Source organism: Lissotriton vulgaris, chromosome 1_1 (genome assembly GCF_964263255.1).
Source record: "Lissotriton vulgaris chromosome 1_1, aLisVul1.2, whole genome shotgun sequence".
NCBI lineage: Eukaryota > Metazoa > Chordata > Amphibia > Caudata > Salamandridae > Lissotriton > Lissotriton vulgaris.
In genome coordinates this window covers 1,819,691,024-1,819,710,295 of record NC_141685.1, presented here as the reverse complement: position 1 = coordinate 1,819,710,295, position 19,272 = coordinate 1,819,691,024, and the positions used below count along the sequence as shown (strand labels likewise).

The following is a 19,272-nucleotide window of genomic DNA, read 5'->3' as shown; positions in this document are numbered from 1 at the left end:
GGTGACAGTTTGGGTGCGGTCTGTCACGAAACTCCTCAGCCACGCTAGGGCCTCACCTTCCAGGCCGATCTTAAAAAGCCTGGTGGTCAAGATGTCATGTGACACTATGTTTGAGTTAGTCCCCGTGGTCATTAACAGTCCAACTCAAAAGCCTAACCTGCCTGTCACAGCCCTTTCCCATTGCATCTGAAACAGTATACATTCACATACCCAAGTTCGAAGAATCGCATTGTCCACAAGCAAAGAACAAACAATAATAAGAAAAGAGAACAAAACAGCATTCCCAAGACCCGCCCAACATCCCCCCACCCTGCTCCCCTGCACTCTGGGCCTCAAACTGCCCATCATGAAACTCTGCAGAGTGCCTTTCACCCAAACTGGTCTAACTGTAGCAAAACTGTGGGGGGTGGACGATCACTCCCTGGTCAACCTGTACCCTCAATCAGCATCAATATGGCTCCATAAATCAAGACTGCAGATCAGGAGAAGCCAACAAACCATCCTTTGTCCCAAAGTACTTGAGCAGTCCCCCGCTAATAGGCAACCGTGCAATGTGAATCCCCATGCGGGCCATTGTCCCCCTCCCCAAAGAGGAAAGGAGACCCCTCCATGAGTCTGCAGATTACGGTTCTGAGGTGTTCAGTATCTTTGCAGTTCAAGTGGGATCATTAATGTTCACCCTGGTCCTCCGTCCTTCTCCTGCTCCCAAGCCAGTCCGCAGCATCCTCTGGACTGTCGAAGAACCAGGCTCTACCTTCCGCTTCCACCCAGAGCCGAGCAGGGAACAACATTGAGTACTTCATCCCTTTGTCTCGCAGTTTCTTTTTGATAGCCAAGAAGGATCTCCTCTGCTTCTGAACAGCCAGGGTTGAGTCTTGAAAGAAGGAGATTTCTGCATTGTCATAATGAAGGAGAGGGGCCTTTCGAGCAAACTGAAGGATAACATCCCTATTCCAATAGTTTAGCAGGTGAGCTAGGATCGGTCTGGCTTTGGTCGCCCGTCGGGGACCCAATGCGCCTGCTCAATGACGAAGAACTTGGATAGACCCTTAGGCTGGAGTTGGTTGTGGTTGAGGTCTTCCACAAACAGGTCTGTGGCCTGCCCCTCCACTTTTTTGGGAACTTCAATTATGTGCACATTGTTTCGGAGAGTGCGCCCTTCAAAGTCGTCAAGTCTTTCTTCCACGTGTTTCCGAAAGACCTGCAGGTCAATTACCTCTCGCTGCAGCTGGAAGGTGTCTTCGACCAGACTGGATGTCGTGAGCTCCAGTTGTTTGACCCTCTCCCCGAATTTAGTGAGGTCCGCCCTGAGGAGAGTGCCCTCTGTCGCAAATGGCGTCCATCCTCTGTTCCAAGGAGACCCGTACGCCGGAGATGAAGTCCATCACGTCCTGCAATCTTAGCTCCGCGGCCGATCCATTCGGACTCTTCGTCACGACTGCAGCGTTCCATAAATCAGGGGGGGTCGCCTTTGAATAGACTAATTTATCAAGTTTGTTGCATTACACTGTCTTTGGTCCTCTGGTCCCTGACATCCCAACTACTGGTCACAGTCCACGGCGTCCCCGGCACCACCACCGGTTTCCAGTCATGGCAGTCGCTGTCTTGGCGTATTTCCCAAGGGGCTGAACGCATTGGTAAGGGGCGCCCCCTCCGCAGGTCAGGCCACTAGGGAAACACCCCCAACAGTCTTGTGCCCCGTTTCACCAGGGTACCTCAGGCAGAGAGCAGGTAAGTCCCAAGCACCAGTCAGGGGGGGCCCGCTCGCCCAGACGTCAGGGGCCCAGAGATGACGGAGGGCACAGGTCTCTTTCCTCCAGCCGCCAGCAAACAGACGCGAAGCAATGACCCCCAGACTGCACCACGTTCCAACCTGGTGCCAGCAGGTGCACCTGGGTCACAGGCAGCCCCTGGGACACAATTTCTCAGTCCAACTGGAGCTCGCTTTCCTCCACTGCCTCTGGGAACACTGCTGGGCACTCCTAGGGTGGGCCACAGGAAGGATGGTGTCTCCTCAGCGGGTTCGCCTAAGGAAGCTTTGCAATGCACCACCCTATGCGTTAGCCTCCTCTGCCCTGCCACTGCTTCTTCTGGGCACGCGCGCACCCACCTTCAACGCCACTGGGGACAAAGCCGGTCAATGCAAGGAGGGGCCACAGGAAGGATGGTGTTACCCAGGTGGGGCTATTTAGGGATCCCCGTGTTGCACATCACCATTTGTGGGCCGCCTCAACCCGGCTACTGCTCCTAATGGTCGTGTTCCCACGCACCTTTAATTATGCAGCCAGAGACCCGGGGGCTCACCTGCATACCTGGGATATATGTGGGGATGTGCCTCCGTCCGTGGGTCTCTATGCCTCTAGTCAGGCAGCAGGCTGCAACCATGGCCTCTCGTAAGCTGGCAAAGCGAGATCGGGCCGCCACGCCCCGCGTCTCCATATCTAGGCTCCAGATCGGAGCCACAGGCCTCACTGTTCACCTTGTTGGTGCGGGCCAGATTTAGCGTGGCTACGCACCTCTTCGGAGCCGCCTCAAGGACCAGATTGATGTGCTGGATCAACTAGACTGGTTCACTGGAGCTGGAACCCGACAGAGAAGCGCCATTTCCACTCGCAGCCAAGCCACGCCACCGGCCCCTAAACCTTTTATTTGTTTGTAACAAAGCTTGGAGGCGGAGTTCTGGTTGAATGAAGGAGGCATTGGTCTTAATGTGTGTCAGTGTCAGTGGCTGCCAAGTCAGGAAATTGTGCAACCGAGAAGAGAGAATACCATGATCATGTCTGATACTAGTCTATATCCCGTTGCAGAATTTACACTGCTGCTACAGTGAACTGATGGGGTACTTTCCACTTGGTTCTACTTTCAGTATTATGGAGGTTGGTTATAAAGAGTGAAGTGGATGCAAGGGGTGAGATGCATTCTGTGTTCTGAAATTCAAGTCACAGAGAGGTAAGGTATTAGCTTATGAGAGTGAGGGGCACTGGTTCTACGTATAATGTTGTCACCTGGGACATTAACCCATCCTTTTGTTGGTGAGGAACAGTGAGTGGTGGTTGTGGCTCCGTTGCCAAGTCCTAAGAGCATGCCCTTCCCATTTCCTTAGTATTCACATGCATGCATTGCCCAGGTCTGGTGGCTCTCCACTGGGTGAATAACATTTTCCTGCAACATTCACCCACAAGCACCCTTTGCTCTACATAAACCTCCATTCAAGTTATTCACCTTCCACCCCATCTTCTCTCGACCTAGCCTCAGTCCACCGTTCTATCTCCATTCACCTGTCTGTTCCATGCTTTCTCCAGTTCTCATGCTCTCACTGTTCACCAGTCCCCATCAATTTACTATTCACACATAATTTACCCTATTCAATAGTCATTTAAAATTCACCAGTCCCCCTCCATTCCCCATTACCATTTATTTTGCACTTTCATGTAACAAACAAAACCAAGCCTATTTTCTTTCCCTATGATTGTTTATAGTGTGATTATTGGGATATTTCTTTATGCAATCGAAAACTTTTAAAAGTTTTAAAGATTTTAAAGCTTAATAGTGGTTAAATCAAAGTTTACAAAAAATATAAAATTAAGAATTGAATGGAAGAGTTCATAAGCCAGTTTTACAAGGGAAGGTTAACATTATTTTTCTAAATTTAAAAGGTGCTCTGTGAAAAAGGCACAATGTAAGCAATTACCGCTTTGGAGTAAAGGAAGCACCAAAGTATACAAAACATACACCACCTTACTTAGAAACCATATGTATGCAATGCAAGCTGTTTTAGAGACAACTCTTACCTAGATAGTTTAAGTTCTCGAACTCATGGACATGTTCTGTCAGATTTCCTGCAGAGTCTTTCAAAGAAAAGGCCCATTCACGGAGGTCTGCCAAGTCAGTTTCATGTTCTTCTGGCCTTCCCCAATCCAGGTGATCTAGGAGCGAAAGTCGAACTCCAGCGAGTGAGCCCTCCTCACTGTCACACCCCAGGTGCAGAGATGCTGCCTTTTTGGAAATTTCTATTGCAAAGAAAATAGGATTATTCAAAATATTTGTCCTTAATATGTCTTTCTTTACAAATATCAATGATTTTTTAAAAACGTGTTTTCCAAGTGGGCTAGAACACTACGGGCCCGATTCACAGAACTAACTTACTTCAAAATCTTAAACTTACTACCATTTTGGTATTCATAGAAGGCACTTACTCATTTTGGAATTCACAGAAGCTACTTATTCATTTTGGTATTCACAGAAGGCACTTACTAATTTTGGTGTTCACAGAATGCACTTACTCATTTTGGTATTCACAGAATGCACATACTCATTCCAACTAAATGTCCGCACTCGGGCCGGAGATTACCGCCAGGTGGTGGAGATTCCGGCCCGGAGGTGGAGATTCCAGCCCGGAGGTGGAGATTCCGGCTGGTGGTGGATAAATCACCTGCGGTGGAGGCCACTGGTATAATCAAGTTTAGACTGTACAAGAAAGATAGTAGTCTGGACCTTCTGTGGAAATCCCAGGTGAGGAAAGATGTGTCACAGAGTTTTCATAGTAATGAAGATTGATCTTGCTAATTCGTCCACTTGGGCATTCATTGATAGCTTGAAGTCCTAGGTAATTCCAAGGCTTCTTACTTCCTTAGATAATTTAGGAAGTGTTCCTAGATCATCAGGCCAGGTGGCAAGTGGGTCACTTTTTTTTTCAAATGCCACATTTGAGTATTTCCGTTATGGAAGCATTCAATTTGAAATGGATTCATGTCATACACTGATCAACGGCTCTGAAGCAACAGAACATTTTAGAGTTTCGAATGTCTTTAGTGCTTTCCTGTTTAAGGAGTATTGTGTGTCATCTGCATAGTTATGCATGTGAGGTGCAATTCATTGATCATTGTCAGTAATTACTTTGTCCACCTAGATCTACATCAGGCCATTAGTCTGTGGCGTGTGGGCTTTCCAGTGCCTTGGTAGGGGTGGGGGCTATGACATTCAGTCTTACACCCATCCTGGTAGGTGTGATCATTTGGTGTTATATTTCAGTTGGTGTATTTCTCAGTGTCTCCCTGTTCTAGTGTGCAAGCCATTACTCACAGTCTCTTTGGGGTAACAGTAACCTGCAGTTCTCTGGTGGAAAAGGGGCCAGTACAAGCTCTGTGAGGCAGGGGTTATCCCCTTATTGAGAGCCGCCAGAAAATAACACAATATGAACATTTGTTAGCCCCTGACAGTGTCAGAATGACCTATAAGGCAACCTGACAGTGCCTTGTGGGCTGGTCTGAAAAGTCAAGGTGTGGGATGTTTTTTGGCTTTTTGTGGGGCTGTTGTATAGTTTTCTTGGCCACTTTTTACTGTTGATTTCCTGTTATCAAAACAAATATTGCCTGCAGCAAGTTCAAATCCATGCAGCATACCATACTTTGTAAGACACTTATGTAGTATGTCTTAACAGTGTTTAAACCAGCCCCAGTTTGTAAACAAGTCAACTTTTTTTAACTTTCTAATTTCCTAACTGGGGCCATTTTAAATTTGGTGCCCAAGACTTTTTTCTGTCCCAGCCTGACCCTGGCTAAGGTGTGGGCCCCGTGATCTATGACTTAAATGGCATTGTAATTGTATTCCTGGAAATGTTTTTCTATGGAACATATCATATGTGCTTGTCCTACAAATTATGAAATGCAACAAGCATGATGATATCTCGTACATAACTACCATTGGCTGCTAATTATTGTAGAATTTTTGTTCTGAAATGTTAATTTACTTCTGCATAATTATAGATTGCAATATAGTCGCATTTTAATTTCAATAATTTTAATACATGATCTGTAATTTCTATCTATGAATAATACAGAGAGTAAATGTCTAATCAGACCATTTTAGGCTTTAAAAATATAACCAAAGATCACTCAGAAACAAGTCTCTACGAGATTTGCTGGATATGAAGTACGTCAAACCATTTACCACACCCTCCTAGGAAATGAATGGAATGCTTCTCTCAAAAGACACTATGTGAGAGACCCCACTCTACAAATACACCACTTCATTTGCCTCTCTCCTCTTCCATACTAGGTGATCAGAAACTAGATTTGTAAACCTCAGTGTCTGCAAATAGAAAATTATATCTGGATATATTTTCTACACAGTCATCATGCATACAACTCGTTGAGGCTCTACAATCAACAGGAATTCTTTGCATTCTTTGTACTTACAGGAGCTGGTGCCATCCTAATACATAGATCACATTTAACAGATCGCAAAATGCAAACTCTCCATTGCAAATTCCTTCAAAGAAACATCTAATGACCTGGCCTGAGCATCAGAATCAAGATGGATTATTCACCACTCCATGACTGATTAGAGAATACCAGGGCATCACTGCTACTTGCAGCATAGCAAACACTTATGCTTGTTGGTTTCCATAGTGAGCGGAAATAGTACTGTTTTAACAATGTGGCTGAGTATGCAATCTAATGGTGTGCCCCTATTAGACGGTCCTTATGCATAAACCGCGCATTCTCTTCAGCAGGGAGAACACCCTCTTCTCCCTCCTGTTCACATCTACACATCTGGGCTGGCAGCTTTTACAGGTCCCGATTGTGCTGTCAGTTCCTTGCACTTTGCTGCCAATCATGCGGGTACCATACAGCTTTATCAACATGCCTTTAATAGTTACAGTGCCAGGCAAACATTGGGCTCATTGAGATGCCTTCTCTATACTCCTCTAGAAAACAGGCAAGGAAGATAATCCTGAGGGTATAACCCTATTCTGATTTCCTACTTTTGCTTTATGGAGGGTCCTTCATCGACACTGTAATATTATATCACTTTACTACTTTTTCACTAGGTAGAGTCCAATAGGGAAATTCTTTCAACCTCTGGTCTTAGGTCACTTGCTATGTGAGGAATTGCCAGACCCAGAATCTAAAAAGCCTTTGTGTCTGCTCAAGGCATATTTTTAGAGGTCACTGAATTTCAGAGTGTTTTGGTCACTTTCTCTTTAGATGCCATCTTCTATAAGGCTCCTTCCAGTAACCTTTTGCCTTTGACTTGTGGTTACTAGGCTACACCTCGTCTCATAAAGAGAACACAATTGGTGTCTGGGAATACAGTGCGTATACCATAAGTGTCCAACTATTAGCCCAGCAAGAGTAAACCAGTCCAAAGTTGTATCGGGTGCTCAAAATGAAGGAAAGCCAGCACTTATTCAGTCGGATCAGGTCCGCAAAATGATGTAGGATTTCAAGCACTCCAATGGTAAATCACATTTTAATGCCATAATAAATCTTCCATCAAGTAACTTTTTTTCATGAAACTTGGTACAATGGTCAAAGAAGATACTCAAACAGGTTTCACAATCTTCAATTTCTAAACAGGATAACCAAAGAAATATTCACAGCATCCATAGCCAACACGTGTTTTGTCTGTATTGAAAATATAGCAGCAGACTTCATCGGGGCTATAATATCAAAATATATGTATAAAAACCAAATTCTAAATTATACAAGATATTTGTAGCATCACCAAAATGCACCACATAAACCACCTCTTGTGAAGGCCAAAACCACACAGCAATCTCCATTATACCACAATCCACTCCAAAGGTAACTAATTACCAAACTCCATTTGGCAACACCCAGTCGAAGAAGGGAAATTGTAAAGTGGAAAAGCAAGTGTATAAGCATAAGAAGAGAAAAGGAAAAACCCAACAAAGTGGTACCAGGAATATTAAATGAGACTTAACATACATTGCTCACCTTCCACTAGAATATCAAGCTCATCGCCTTTCAAAGGTAACAGTAGCAGAGCCGTTATGACTTGAAATACACAAATATATCACTAAACACCAAAAACAAAGCACCCGAGTCTACACATCATCACAAAGGCAAATTTCAATCAATATATGCTCATCTAAGATCCAATAAACAGCAATAATGTAGTCCCCCCAGTCTCAGGACACAATTGGTATTAGGATCTGCAAAACAGTATTACATGATGATATAAACACCATCCATCTTAAAATACTAAGATTAAATTCAAAGCAAACCTATATCCTAGTAGTGCACAAACCAAAATTTATAAAATACCTCAAAATGTACAATTGTGGGAAACATATATATTGACAACCGCAATGAAATTACCCAAATTTCTGTTATTCTAGAGATTGTTCTTATAAAAAAGCAGATACCATGGGAACAATTACTTGTGCCATTCCCAAGTAAAGTTAAAAAGGTCATAAACTAAATAGTACACTATCTAGCATCACTAGTATGGCCCGTCAAGTATATTAGTTAGAGAAACTAAACAACCACATAAACTCTGCACAAGACTCCAAAAGAACCAGTAGCTTTACCAACTGAGGGTACTCCAGCTAGGATCGCGGAGTTAAACAAACTTGTATTGTCAGCGTAGAGCGCGGCCACAATCTTGATAATTGAATTTATAGGCAAAGAAAAGGGACAACAGTAAAAAGAATTAAGGGCTAGCAACATTAAGATAGTCTTTTTATCCAAAAGAAGGGAACAGGCTACCTCAAGTAAAAACAAAAGCCATCTTGAACAAACAATATATCCGTGTGCAGGCCCACAAGAAATGTGTAAATATAATTCAGCAAAACCCAACAAGTAACCATGAGGGTCACAGTAAAACAGAAATGAGTCACAGGTGCCCAATCTGTATTTAATGCATGTGATTCTTGACATAATCAAAATACAGTATGTTAACAAATATTGTATAGAGGCTTAATCAAAGGATAAAGCAGTAACACAAAGGCAACAAACTATCGATGTAATTCATATAAGTTATTTTGACATCATATTTGTGTATCTGGGAATCAGACAGGCCATCAACCTGAAGATTAAAGAATGGGCTTCCTTCAGATCAAACGTAAGTAGTCACCAATATTCTCCCATGAATCCCTATGAACAACCATTGAGCCTGAGGTAAAGCAAGAAGATATATCTATATCACCATGTATAATTGAACCAACAGATTCCCACAAGGAACAAAACTGCATATTTAATACCATTAGTCAAAAGAAAATTCCTGTTTTATAATTAAATATATCTAAGAGGAATAGTCCCCTATTACTCATGAACATCAATATCAAAGAGTGCTTGCATTTGATGTATTCCAAAAATCCAGCGTACACACCCATTGTGAGACATAATCTCACTCGTATCGCTGCCCAAACTACTAAAGGGCAGCTCTTACAGCAGCGAGCACTGATACCTGTCATTTAATTCAGCCATATTGTCACATCTATGTCCTATTGCTGTATTGACACAACCTCAGCTCTAAATTTACCAGACACTGAATAGAGATCCGTGTGAAGAAAGTAATAAGAAAAGAGAGAAGAAAGCATAAGAAACGTTAAGAAATGGTAAGAGGGGAGAGACACCACAGCATGCTAATCAGTTTCAGCTGCATGCATAAGTTACATGGTTACATGGTTAACAACTATGGGGATTGTCCCCAGTAGAATATTCTAATATTAGAGTAAAATCATGTTTGTCTAAATAAATATTGTGGGATCCAATAGGTTACACAAGTACAATTAAATAGAATTACACTAAATCAAAGTAGGGCTAGCGATTCATAGTATACCCAACATACATAAAAAATATATACATCAGACACACATCCTTATGCATCATGTGTACATTCATAGGACCAGAATGTACAATATGTCATGTCACAATTGTAAAGCACATGGCATATATGTATATGTATTCACAGATTATGCAAATGTTGATATCCCACACCGTATTTGAGTTAATCTACTAAGAAATAATGGTGTTCATTGACAATAGTTAAACCTTTATCTAGAGCTCTTAGTCTCAGAATCGATATATTGCTTCCTGTCTCTTCAATTTCAATTAATGGTTCTACTCTTTAAAGTCCAAATGGACTGTCTCTATGTCATGAACCTGTAAACTATAATGATCATCTTGTTTGTGCCATTGCAGTGTATAAGACGCAAAGGGTGATTTGAAGTTTCCATGTTTTACTGCTCTCAAATGTTCCATAATTCTTTCATGAACTGGATGGGGAGTGCTCCCCATGTAAATTTGTTTATATTTACATCTTAGTACATAATCACAATTCTAGTAGAGCAGTTGATATTGTTCTTAATCTTAAACTTGGGACGACCATTGTAGCTGAAGGCAGTAATTTGGTCTTTTGCTATTCTACATACTTCACATTGTCCACCTTTGTTGAAAGCATTTGTACATATTAAATAAAAACAATAGGCTTTGTTTAACACTCTGAAATAGTTTTACAGGAATACTTGGAAACCATTTAAAAAACTATTGCTTTTTTATTCCTCATGTTTCAAATAGCAACTCAACAATCGAGACACATGTCCATCAACTGCAGTGAACATGGAATCATAGACATTGAACAATTCCCATGGGACATAACAGTAAACACATTATACCAGTCAACAAATGTTCCAAAGTTCAAAACTCTCACTGATTCTGTACCAAGAAACTGAGATAAGAGAAACAGTAAGTTACAAAATATTCAAACAAAACCCATTATTTTTATTTCAACCTTTAATATTTTCGCACCCTCTCTACACAACAAACACTTCTCCGCCCTATCTTTTACATCCCCATCCATTACCAGACCACCAATAACTGTCCTTAAGACCTTTCTTGGTAAGAGTTTTTCCTAAGTGGCCTTCATGCGCCAACACAATTATTTTTTTCCCTACATCTTCTGGGGGCCTGTATCTTTCACACCTCAACAGTAAGCAATCTGTTGTTCCTATGGTAAGTTTGTCTTGTAAGTTAACATAACTCCTTGAAGCAGGTCTTACATCACCTTCTTGCCTCCAACCCTCACAAATAATACGTACTGAAGGGCAGATTTACAAGGCCCTTGTGCCACTTTTGCGTCATTTTTAACATGGGAAAAGTGATGCAAAAGTGGTGCAAGGGGCTTGTAAATCAGCCCCTAAGTATTTAATAACATCATCCTCACTGGCTGCTCGTTGCCACTCCTCTTAGGTAACTGCAGTAAACCCTTCTTCTACAGCAGCTACTACACTCGCCACCATACACACTACATCTTCCCCTTCCACACCTTCATCTCCAACTTCAAGCTTGACAAGCAGTCAGCTTGCACATTCCTCCATCCAGCAATATCTTCAACTGTATATATGTAGTGTTGTAATCGTGAAGCAAACTGCATCAAATGAGAAGAACCCTTCTCTGCCCCTCCGGGACTCAAAGTTTTTACTCATGGTTTAAGATCGATTTTTAATATAAATTGCACCTCCCACAAGTATGTATAGAAATACTGAACTCCCCATGCAGCAACCAAGGGTTACCTCTCAATCAAAGCATAGTTTAGTTCAGCTCTATGGCGTGTCCATGAAGCAAATGCCACTGGGTTTTCCTCTCCTCCTTTCACCTGAGAAAGAACCTCTCCAACAACATGAGCACTAGTATCAACCGTGAGAATGGTCGTATTTCCAGGCTCAAATTAGGTCAATATTCCTGAGTTTACTATCTCATTCTTTATCCCTTTAAATTATGTGTTTTGCTTCTCTCTCCACTCAAATTGCCTTACCTTCCTTAGTATCTCTCTCAGAGGTTCACTTTTGTTAGTAAAGTTATTAACGTACTTGGTGTAATATTCAACTAAACCTAGAAAAGATCTTAACTGTTCCTTTCCTGTGGGTGTGGCAGCTAATCTGATTGATTTCAGCAAATCTTCTTTTGGTTTAATCCTATGCTCAAAGATGGTGTAAACCAAGTAATCAATTACCGTCAATAAAAATTTGCACTTTTCTTTTCTCAGAGTCAATCCTACTTCACTTAGCACTTTAAGTACTTTTACCAATGTACTGTTATGATCACGTTCTGTCACCCCTGCAATCAAAATGTCATCCTGGAAGAATTTAACATTTTCAAACTCACTGAACAAGCTATGCATCATGCGTTCAAATACACTGGCAATGGATGCCAGTCCAAAAGAAAGTCTTTTAAACTGGAACATACCTTCCATTATTACAAAAGCAGTACATTTCTTTGAATTGGGATGTAACGCTATTTGATTGTATACTAAATTTAAATCTAGCCTAGTGAAGAACCTAGTCTTAGTCATTAACAACGCCATTTCTGAAATGTTGAGCAGTGGAGAATTGTCCACCACTATACACTGAGTTAATGATCTAAGGTCCACACCGAACCTGAACTTGCCATCCTTCATTTTAGTTATCACAACTGAAGAAAGCCACTTCCGACACCGCCACTGTCTCAACAACACCTTCTCACTGCATGTCCTTCAGCATCTCTTTCAACTCATTGCGAATGGCAATAGGAATTTTTTAACCCCATGTCTGAACGGAGAAGCATCCTCCTTTATTCTTATTTCAAGTACATAACCCTTTAGTTTACCTATGTTGTTACTAAATACACTATTATATTCAAGTAATATATTTCCTATATTGTCAGAGTTTTGCACCACCAAAACTTGTTCTCTTGATCTTGGGTCAATAACAACATGCACATGCTAACCCAAGGCAATATAGCTGGACCCTCCTGTGGTACATACATCTTTCCTACCTCTGTTCTCCCTTTGAATTCAAAACTGGTCTTCACAAAACACTCTAAATATTGGTTGCACCACTATACCCCATAGGTATAACGTCACTTTTTTGTAATTTAGCATTTGGCCACTTTTCTTCGAATAAATATTTTGGAACAATATTGTACATGGAGCCTGAATCAACCATTAACTCCAGCAGTACCCCATTCAATGTAAAGATTGTTCTTGGTCTTTGTACCTTTACATTGTCTATGTCTTCAACACACACTACTATGGCTGATGTGGTACCTTCTTTATCTACATAAGCAACATTGTTTTAGATACATCTTTGCGTACCCTTGACAAATGTTCGCTTTTGCCACATTTTCTGCAAGTGTTATCCCTTGCAAAACACCTTATGAAACCTGCAGCATGTCCCATGCTCCATTTGTAACTGACATTTTGTTTTCTTTTACTCTCACTGTAGGATCTTATTCTTGTTTTTTCTATCTATTGTTTTGCACCCAATGTTTGTTTATTTTATTGTCAAAAAACATCTGATCAGTCATGGCTTCAAAGTCACATTACACTGTTAAATCCCTCAATCTTGTTACCTTCTGATTAATTGTTTATTTCTCTTTTTGCTGTACAATATAAAATGTAGGTCCATGCATAACTATGTTGACTTATTTGCCATAGTACTTTTCTAATGTTTTTTTAGCTTCAAGTTATGGACTCTCTATAGGTTGACCATCCACTGCCAACACATCTGGTAAGAACTAAAAAACATGCTGTCCTTCTTTTTCTAATAATGCCTTCCCTTTAGGCGCTGGAAACCTAAACCATTAATAGCTTCAATGTAATTTTCAAAAATTCCAATCCATTCATCGCATTCTATAGAAGGGGACTTATTTTCAGGTAAGAACGATGGGAGAGGTGTAACCAATTGATTAGCTCCCATTCTGAGAAAAAAATGTAAATAAATAGTAATACGCTAGAGAAATAGTCCCATTTCTACTACACTAGAGAATAGTCCTATTTCTATTATTATGCTGCTTGAAGATAAACTGTAGGCCTCTTGCAATGAGAACAAAAGCTCTTCCTACAGGGCGTGTCAAGAGATTAAGAGTGCACAAAGTGGAAGAAGAATTAACACAGATCTAGCCTGTTCACATTGAAGCTGTCACTGAATCAAAGGAGAGAGGGAGGACTAGGTAAGCTAGTCTGAATCCCCGCTTTTATATATCAAAAATCAAGAAAGACTAGCTAGGTTTTTTACAGGTAAGACTCAATGGAGTACGTATGTCAAGGGAAACCAGTAGGTTTTTTTGAAAGCCCTCACCCACCAACCTAGTTGGTGGCATGCTTCATCATCGGGCCCACCACAGTGGCACCTAACGTGCCCCGGGTGTGCTTCGACGCCAGATTACTGCGGAGCTGGTATAATTACTGAGTGTGCAGTGTGGTGAGTGTGAAGGTGAAGATTAAAAAGCCATACAAAAATCCCAGCACCCGAGGGTAAAAAATATTTTAATAAAACTGGGTATCTGTTGGCACATTAAAAGGCAGACGGACACGGTGGAGTATGGATTATGACCTCCAGTGTCCTGTGTGGTCTACATGTTTCAGCCTGGCCTTTCTTAATTTGAAACAGGCTTTCCTCAGGACCAAGTGAGTATGTGTGGGGTTATAAAGTTAATTTACAGTGAGTGTTTTAGATTTTATGTGTGGCACGCACTAAGGTGCTATATGGGTGAGAAGGGGATTCCCTCTCGCTTTGCTACATATAACATAAAAGGGGAGACAGACAGACGTACAGGGTAGAGTCATATTAGCATATTATTGCAAAAACAGTCGTCATTCCACCGTCTTATAAGGTGAGTGAGCGAACTATGCATGGCTAAAGTGTGGTCTTGTCAGTGGCAAGACTCATGTGATAGTTATCTAGAAGCCGGTTGTAGTGGTGAGCTAGAAAACGAGAATACCAATGTGAGGTTCAGGTAAGTGAAAGAAAATTATTATCCTCACACAGTATTTTGCTGTTCAAAGCCTCCTTGGGTCGCCTGGCAGAGAAAAAGACCCTAAAAGAAGGTTGTATTGGTTTTACAAAATTATCCGACCTGTAAGGGAAGACCTCAACACCTTACCCCCACAGTAGCTGTAGCGCGCAGCCTCATTACTCACGAAACTCTCGATCTGGTTCCTCCTTGGACCTGTCGTCCTTCTGCGGCGCCCGGTTGTGAAAGGAGGGCTGGCCGAGCATGTTTTTAAAGGCTCCGTAATTGCCTGCACCTGGGTCAGGGTAGAAATAGAGGGAGGGGTGCTCTTGAGCGAAAAGCGCCATGTCATGTAAGCTCTGCGCATGATTGGGGTGGGTAGTAGTCCCTATTCCGCGCGCGAGCCTTCGGTGTGTGGTGCTCCGCGCATGCGCGGAGGGATAGAAGCTGTGTAAGGCTACCGCGCATGCGCGGGAGAGCGTGGGAGCGCTCGTTGTTGCCAAGGACGCGCTAGTGTGCAATATTGCTCGTGGAGAGAGCAAAAGGTGTTTAAATAATGAGTATAGAAGGAATATAGATGGGGGGAATGAGATTTACAATTTAAAATTTAAAATTTAGATTGAGGTCGCTCAGTGTGAGACAGATTGGATTATGCACAGTATTGTAAAGAAAAGGAAACATCATGCATTAAGTGGTGAGGGAATTCCACGGTATGGAGTCGTTGAGCCCCTCAGTATGAGTGGATAGACGGTAAATCCAACGTTGTTCTTTTTGGAGGAGATATCTTTCATTGTTTTCAGTTATGGCGAATTGTTCAATCACAGTCCAAGTGAAGTCATTTGGGGTGTGGTTGTGGGACAGGAAGTGGTCTGTAAGTCTACTTATATTTTTGCCACATCGGATGGTACTGCGGTGTTCCGTCATTCTTGTCCGTACCTTGCGGGTAGTCATCCCCACATACCGTAGGCCACATCTGCATGTCATAAGGTACACCAGGTTTGATGAATTACAGTTGGTGAACTGGCGTTGTGTCCATACTTTGCCTGGTTCTAAGTCCAGGGTTTTAGATGGGGATGTAAGGTGGCATACACTGCAATTATTGCACGGTTGGTGTCCTGTAAGTTTTGGTAAGCCCCAGGCATTGAGGACAGTGTTGTCGTTAGTGGCATGGTTCGGCCTGGGTCTGGTGTGTACCAGGGAGTCTTTTAGATTCTTCGCCCTTTTATATGCGAATCTAGGTTTTTCCCAGTTTCGGTTGCCTGAATTAACAATCTTCCAGTTCCTGTTGATAATGCTAGAAACCTGATTTGATACGGTATTGTAAGTGGTGACGCATGTCAGAGTAGATTCCTCAGGAGGCCTTGTTGTTACCTCAAGGAGCGCCTCTCTATTTTGGTTTCGCGCCCTCTTGCAGGTGGTGTTCAGGATCCTAGTGGGGTATCCCCTGTCTTCCAATTTATGGACCAAGCTGGCAGATTGTTGTTTGAAGTCCTGGATCCGGCTGCAATTGCGTCTCAGTCGCAAAAACTGACCGTAAGGGAGATTTTCCCGTAGAGGTCTAGGGTGGAAGCTGTCAAACCTCAAAAGGGAGTTCCTTGATGTAGGTTTGTGGTAGGTCGTAGTTGTCAGGCCATCCATGTCTGCCTTGATGTTAAGGTCCAGGAAGGCCAATTCCGAGGCACTGCTCGTACAGGTAAACCTCAGGTAGTTATCACAGGTATTGATCCACGTGAGGAATTGATCCAGGGATTCCTGACTCCCTTCCCAGATAACCAGGATGTCGTCGATATATCGACGCCACATACTGATGTTAGCTGTGTAGGGATTGTTCACAGATTGTATGTGTGTTTTTTCAAAATGGGCTACATAAAGACCAGCTATGCTGGGAGCGAAAACGCTCCCCATGCTCGTCCCATTGGTCTGTAGGTATAGCTTGCCCTCGTACTCGAAATAGTTGTCTTTTAATGCAAGGGTGGCACATTCCATTATAAAGCTGCGTGGAGTGTGATGGTTCCAGGCAGTTCCCATTAAGACTTCCTCCAGTACTTTCAGTGTAGCGTCCTGCGGTAGGCTGGTGTATAGGCTCTCAATGTCTAATCCGACAAGGAGTTGGGTTTCGGGGTTGTAGTTGATTTCTTTGATAACATTGAGAAGATGTTTCATGTCCTTGATGTATGATGGTGTAAGTTGTACTAATGGGTTCAGGAAGAAATCGCAGAAGCGTGACAGGGGCTCTAAGAGTGATTGATTTCCCGACACAATTGGTCTTCCCGGTGGTGGGGTTACCCCTTTGTGTACCTTCGGTAGAGTGTAGAAATATGGGGTTTTAGCATTTTTGCTGCACAGGTAGTCAGCCTCCTGTTTGGAGATGTGTTCTGCGTCCCGGGCATTTTTTACCAAAATCTGTATCCTCTTGCCTAGTTCCTCGGTAGGGTCCTTCCTGAGTGGTCTGTAATTCCTGGTGTCGCTTAGGAGTCTGCGACATTCCATCAGACTCCTAAGCGACACCAGGAATTACAGACCACTCAGGAAGGACCCTACCGAGGAACTAGGCAAGAGGATACAGATTTTGGTAAAAAATGCCCGGGACGCAGAACACATCTCCAAACAGGAGGCTGACTACCTGTGCAGCAAAAATGCTAAAACCCCATATTTCTACACTCTACCGAAGGTACACAAAGGGGTAACCCCACCACCGGGAAGACCAACTGTGTCGGGAAATCAATCACTCTTAGAGCCCCTGTCACGCTTCTGCGATTTCTTCCTGAACCCATTAGTACAACTTACACCATCATACATCAAGGACACGAAACATCTTCTCAATGTTATCAAAGAAATCAACTACAACCCCGAAACCCAACTCCCTGTCGGATTAGACATTGAGAGCCTATACACCAGCCTACCGCAGGACGCTACACTGAAAGTACTGGAGGAAGTCTTAATGGGAACTGCCTGGAACCATCACACTCCACGCAGCTTTATAATGGAATGTGCCACCCTTGCATTAAAAGACAACTATTTCGAGTACGAGGGCAAGCTATACCTACAGACCAATGGGACGAGCATGGGGAGCGTTTTCGCTCCCAGCATAGCTGGTCTTTATGTAGCCCATTTTGAAAAAACACACATACAATCTGTGAACAATCCCTACACAGCTAACATCAGTATGTGGCGTCGATATATCGACGACATCCTGGTTATCTGGGAAGGGAATCAGGAATCCCTGGATCAATTCCTCACGTGGATCAATACCTGTGATAACTACCTGAGGTTTACCTGTACGAGCAGTGCCTCGGAATTGGCCTTCCTGGACCTTAATATCAAGGCAGACATGGATGGCCTGACAACTACGACCTACCACAAACCTACATCAAGGAACTCCCTTTTGAGGTTTGACAGCTTCCACCCTAGACCTCTACGGGAAAATCTCCCTTACGGTCAGTTTTTGCGACTGAGACGCAATTGCAGCCGGATCCAGGACTTCAAACAACAATCTGCCAACTTGGTCCATAAATTGGAAGACAGGGGATACCCCACTAGGATCCTGAACACCACCTGCAAGAGGGCGCGAAACCAAAATAGAGAGGCGCTCCTTGAGGTAACAACAAGGCCTCCTGAGGAATCTACTCTGACATGCGTCACCACTTACAATACCGTATCAAATCAGGTTTCTAGCATTATCAACAGGAACTGGAAGATTGTTAATTCAGGCAACCGAAACTGGGAAAAACCTAGATTCGCATATAAAAGGGCGAAGAATCTAAAAGACTCCCTGGTACACACCAGACCCAGGCCGCACCATGCCACTAACGACAACACTGTCCTCAATGCCTGGGGCTTACCAAAACTTACAGGACACCAACTGTGCAATAATTGCAGTGTATGCCACCTTACATCCCCATCTAAAGCCCTGGACTTAGAACCAGGCAAAGTATGGACACAACGCCAGTTCACCAACTGTAATTCATCAAACCTGGTGTACCTTATGACATGCAGATGTGGCCTACGGTATGTGGGGATGACTACCCGCAAGGTACGGACAAGAATGACGGAACACCGCAGTACCATCCGATGTGGCAAAAATATAAGTAGACTTACAGACCACTTCCTGTCCCACAACCACACCCCAAATGACTTCACTTGGACAGTGATTGAACAATTCGCCAAAACTGAAAACAATGAAAGATATCTCCTCCAAAAAGAACAACGTTGGATTTACCGTCTATCCACTCATACTGAGGGGCTCAACGACTCCATACCGTGGAATTCCCTCACCACTTAATGCATGATGTTTCCTTTTCTTTACAATACTGTGCATAATCCAATCTGTCTCACACTGAGCGACCTCAATCTAAATTTTAAATTTTAAATTGTAAATCTCATTCCCCCATCTAAATTCCTTCTATACTCATTATTTAAACACCTTTTGCTCTCTCCACGAGCAATATTGCACACTAGCGCGTCCTTGGCAACAACGAGCGCTCCCACGCTCTCCCGCGCATGCGCGGTAGCCTTACACAGCTTCTATCCCTCCGCGCATGCGCGGAGCACCACACACCGAAGGCTCGCGCGCGGAATAGGGACTACTACCCACCCCAATCATGCGCAGAGCTTACATGACATGGCGCTTTTCGCGCAAGAGCACCCCTCCCTCTATTTCTACCCTGACCCAGGTGCAGGCAATTACGGAGCCTTTAAAAACATGCTCGGCCAGCCCTCCTTTCACAACCGGGCGCCGCAGAAGGACGAC

General features: G+C 43.1%; 1 protein-coding gene across 1 annotated transcript in view; it reads right to left on the bottom strand.

Annotated features, from left to right (window-relative positions):
* The window catches only part of C1_1H12orf42 (chromosome 1_1 C12orf42 homolog), a 1,726,734-nt gene that overhangs the window by 817,101 nt on the left and 890,361 nt on the right, over positions 1-19,272 (bottom strand). Inside the window, exon 7 of the mRNA XM_086933179.1 lies at positions 3,792-4,010. Coding sequence (XP_086789305.1) covers positions 3,792-4,010 — 219 coding nt within the window. The remainder of the gene's footprint in view (positions 1-3,791; positions 4,011-19,272) is intronic.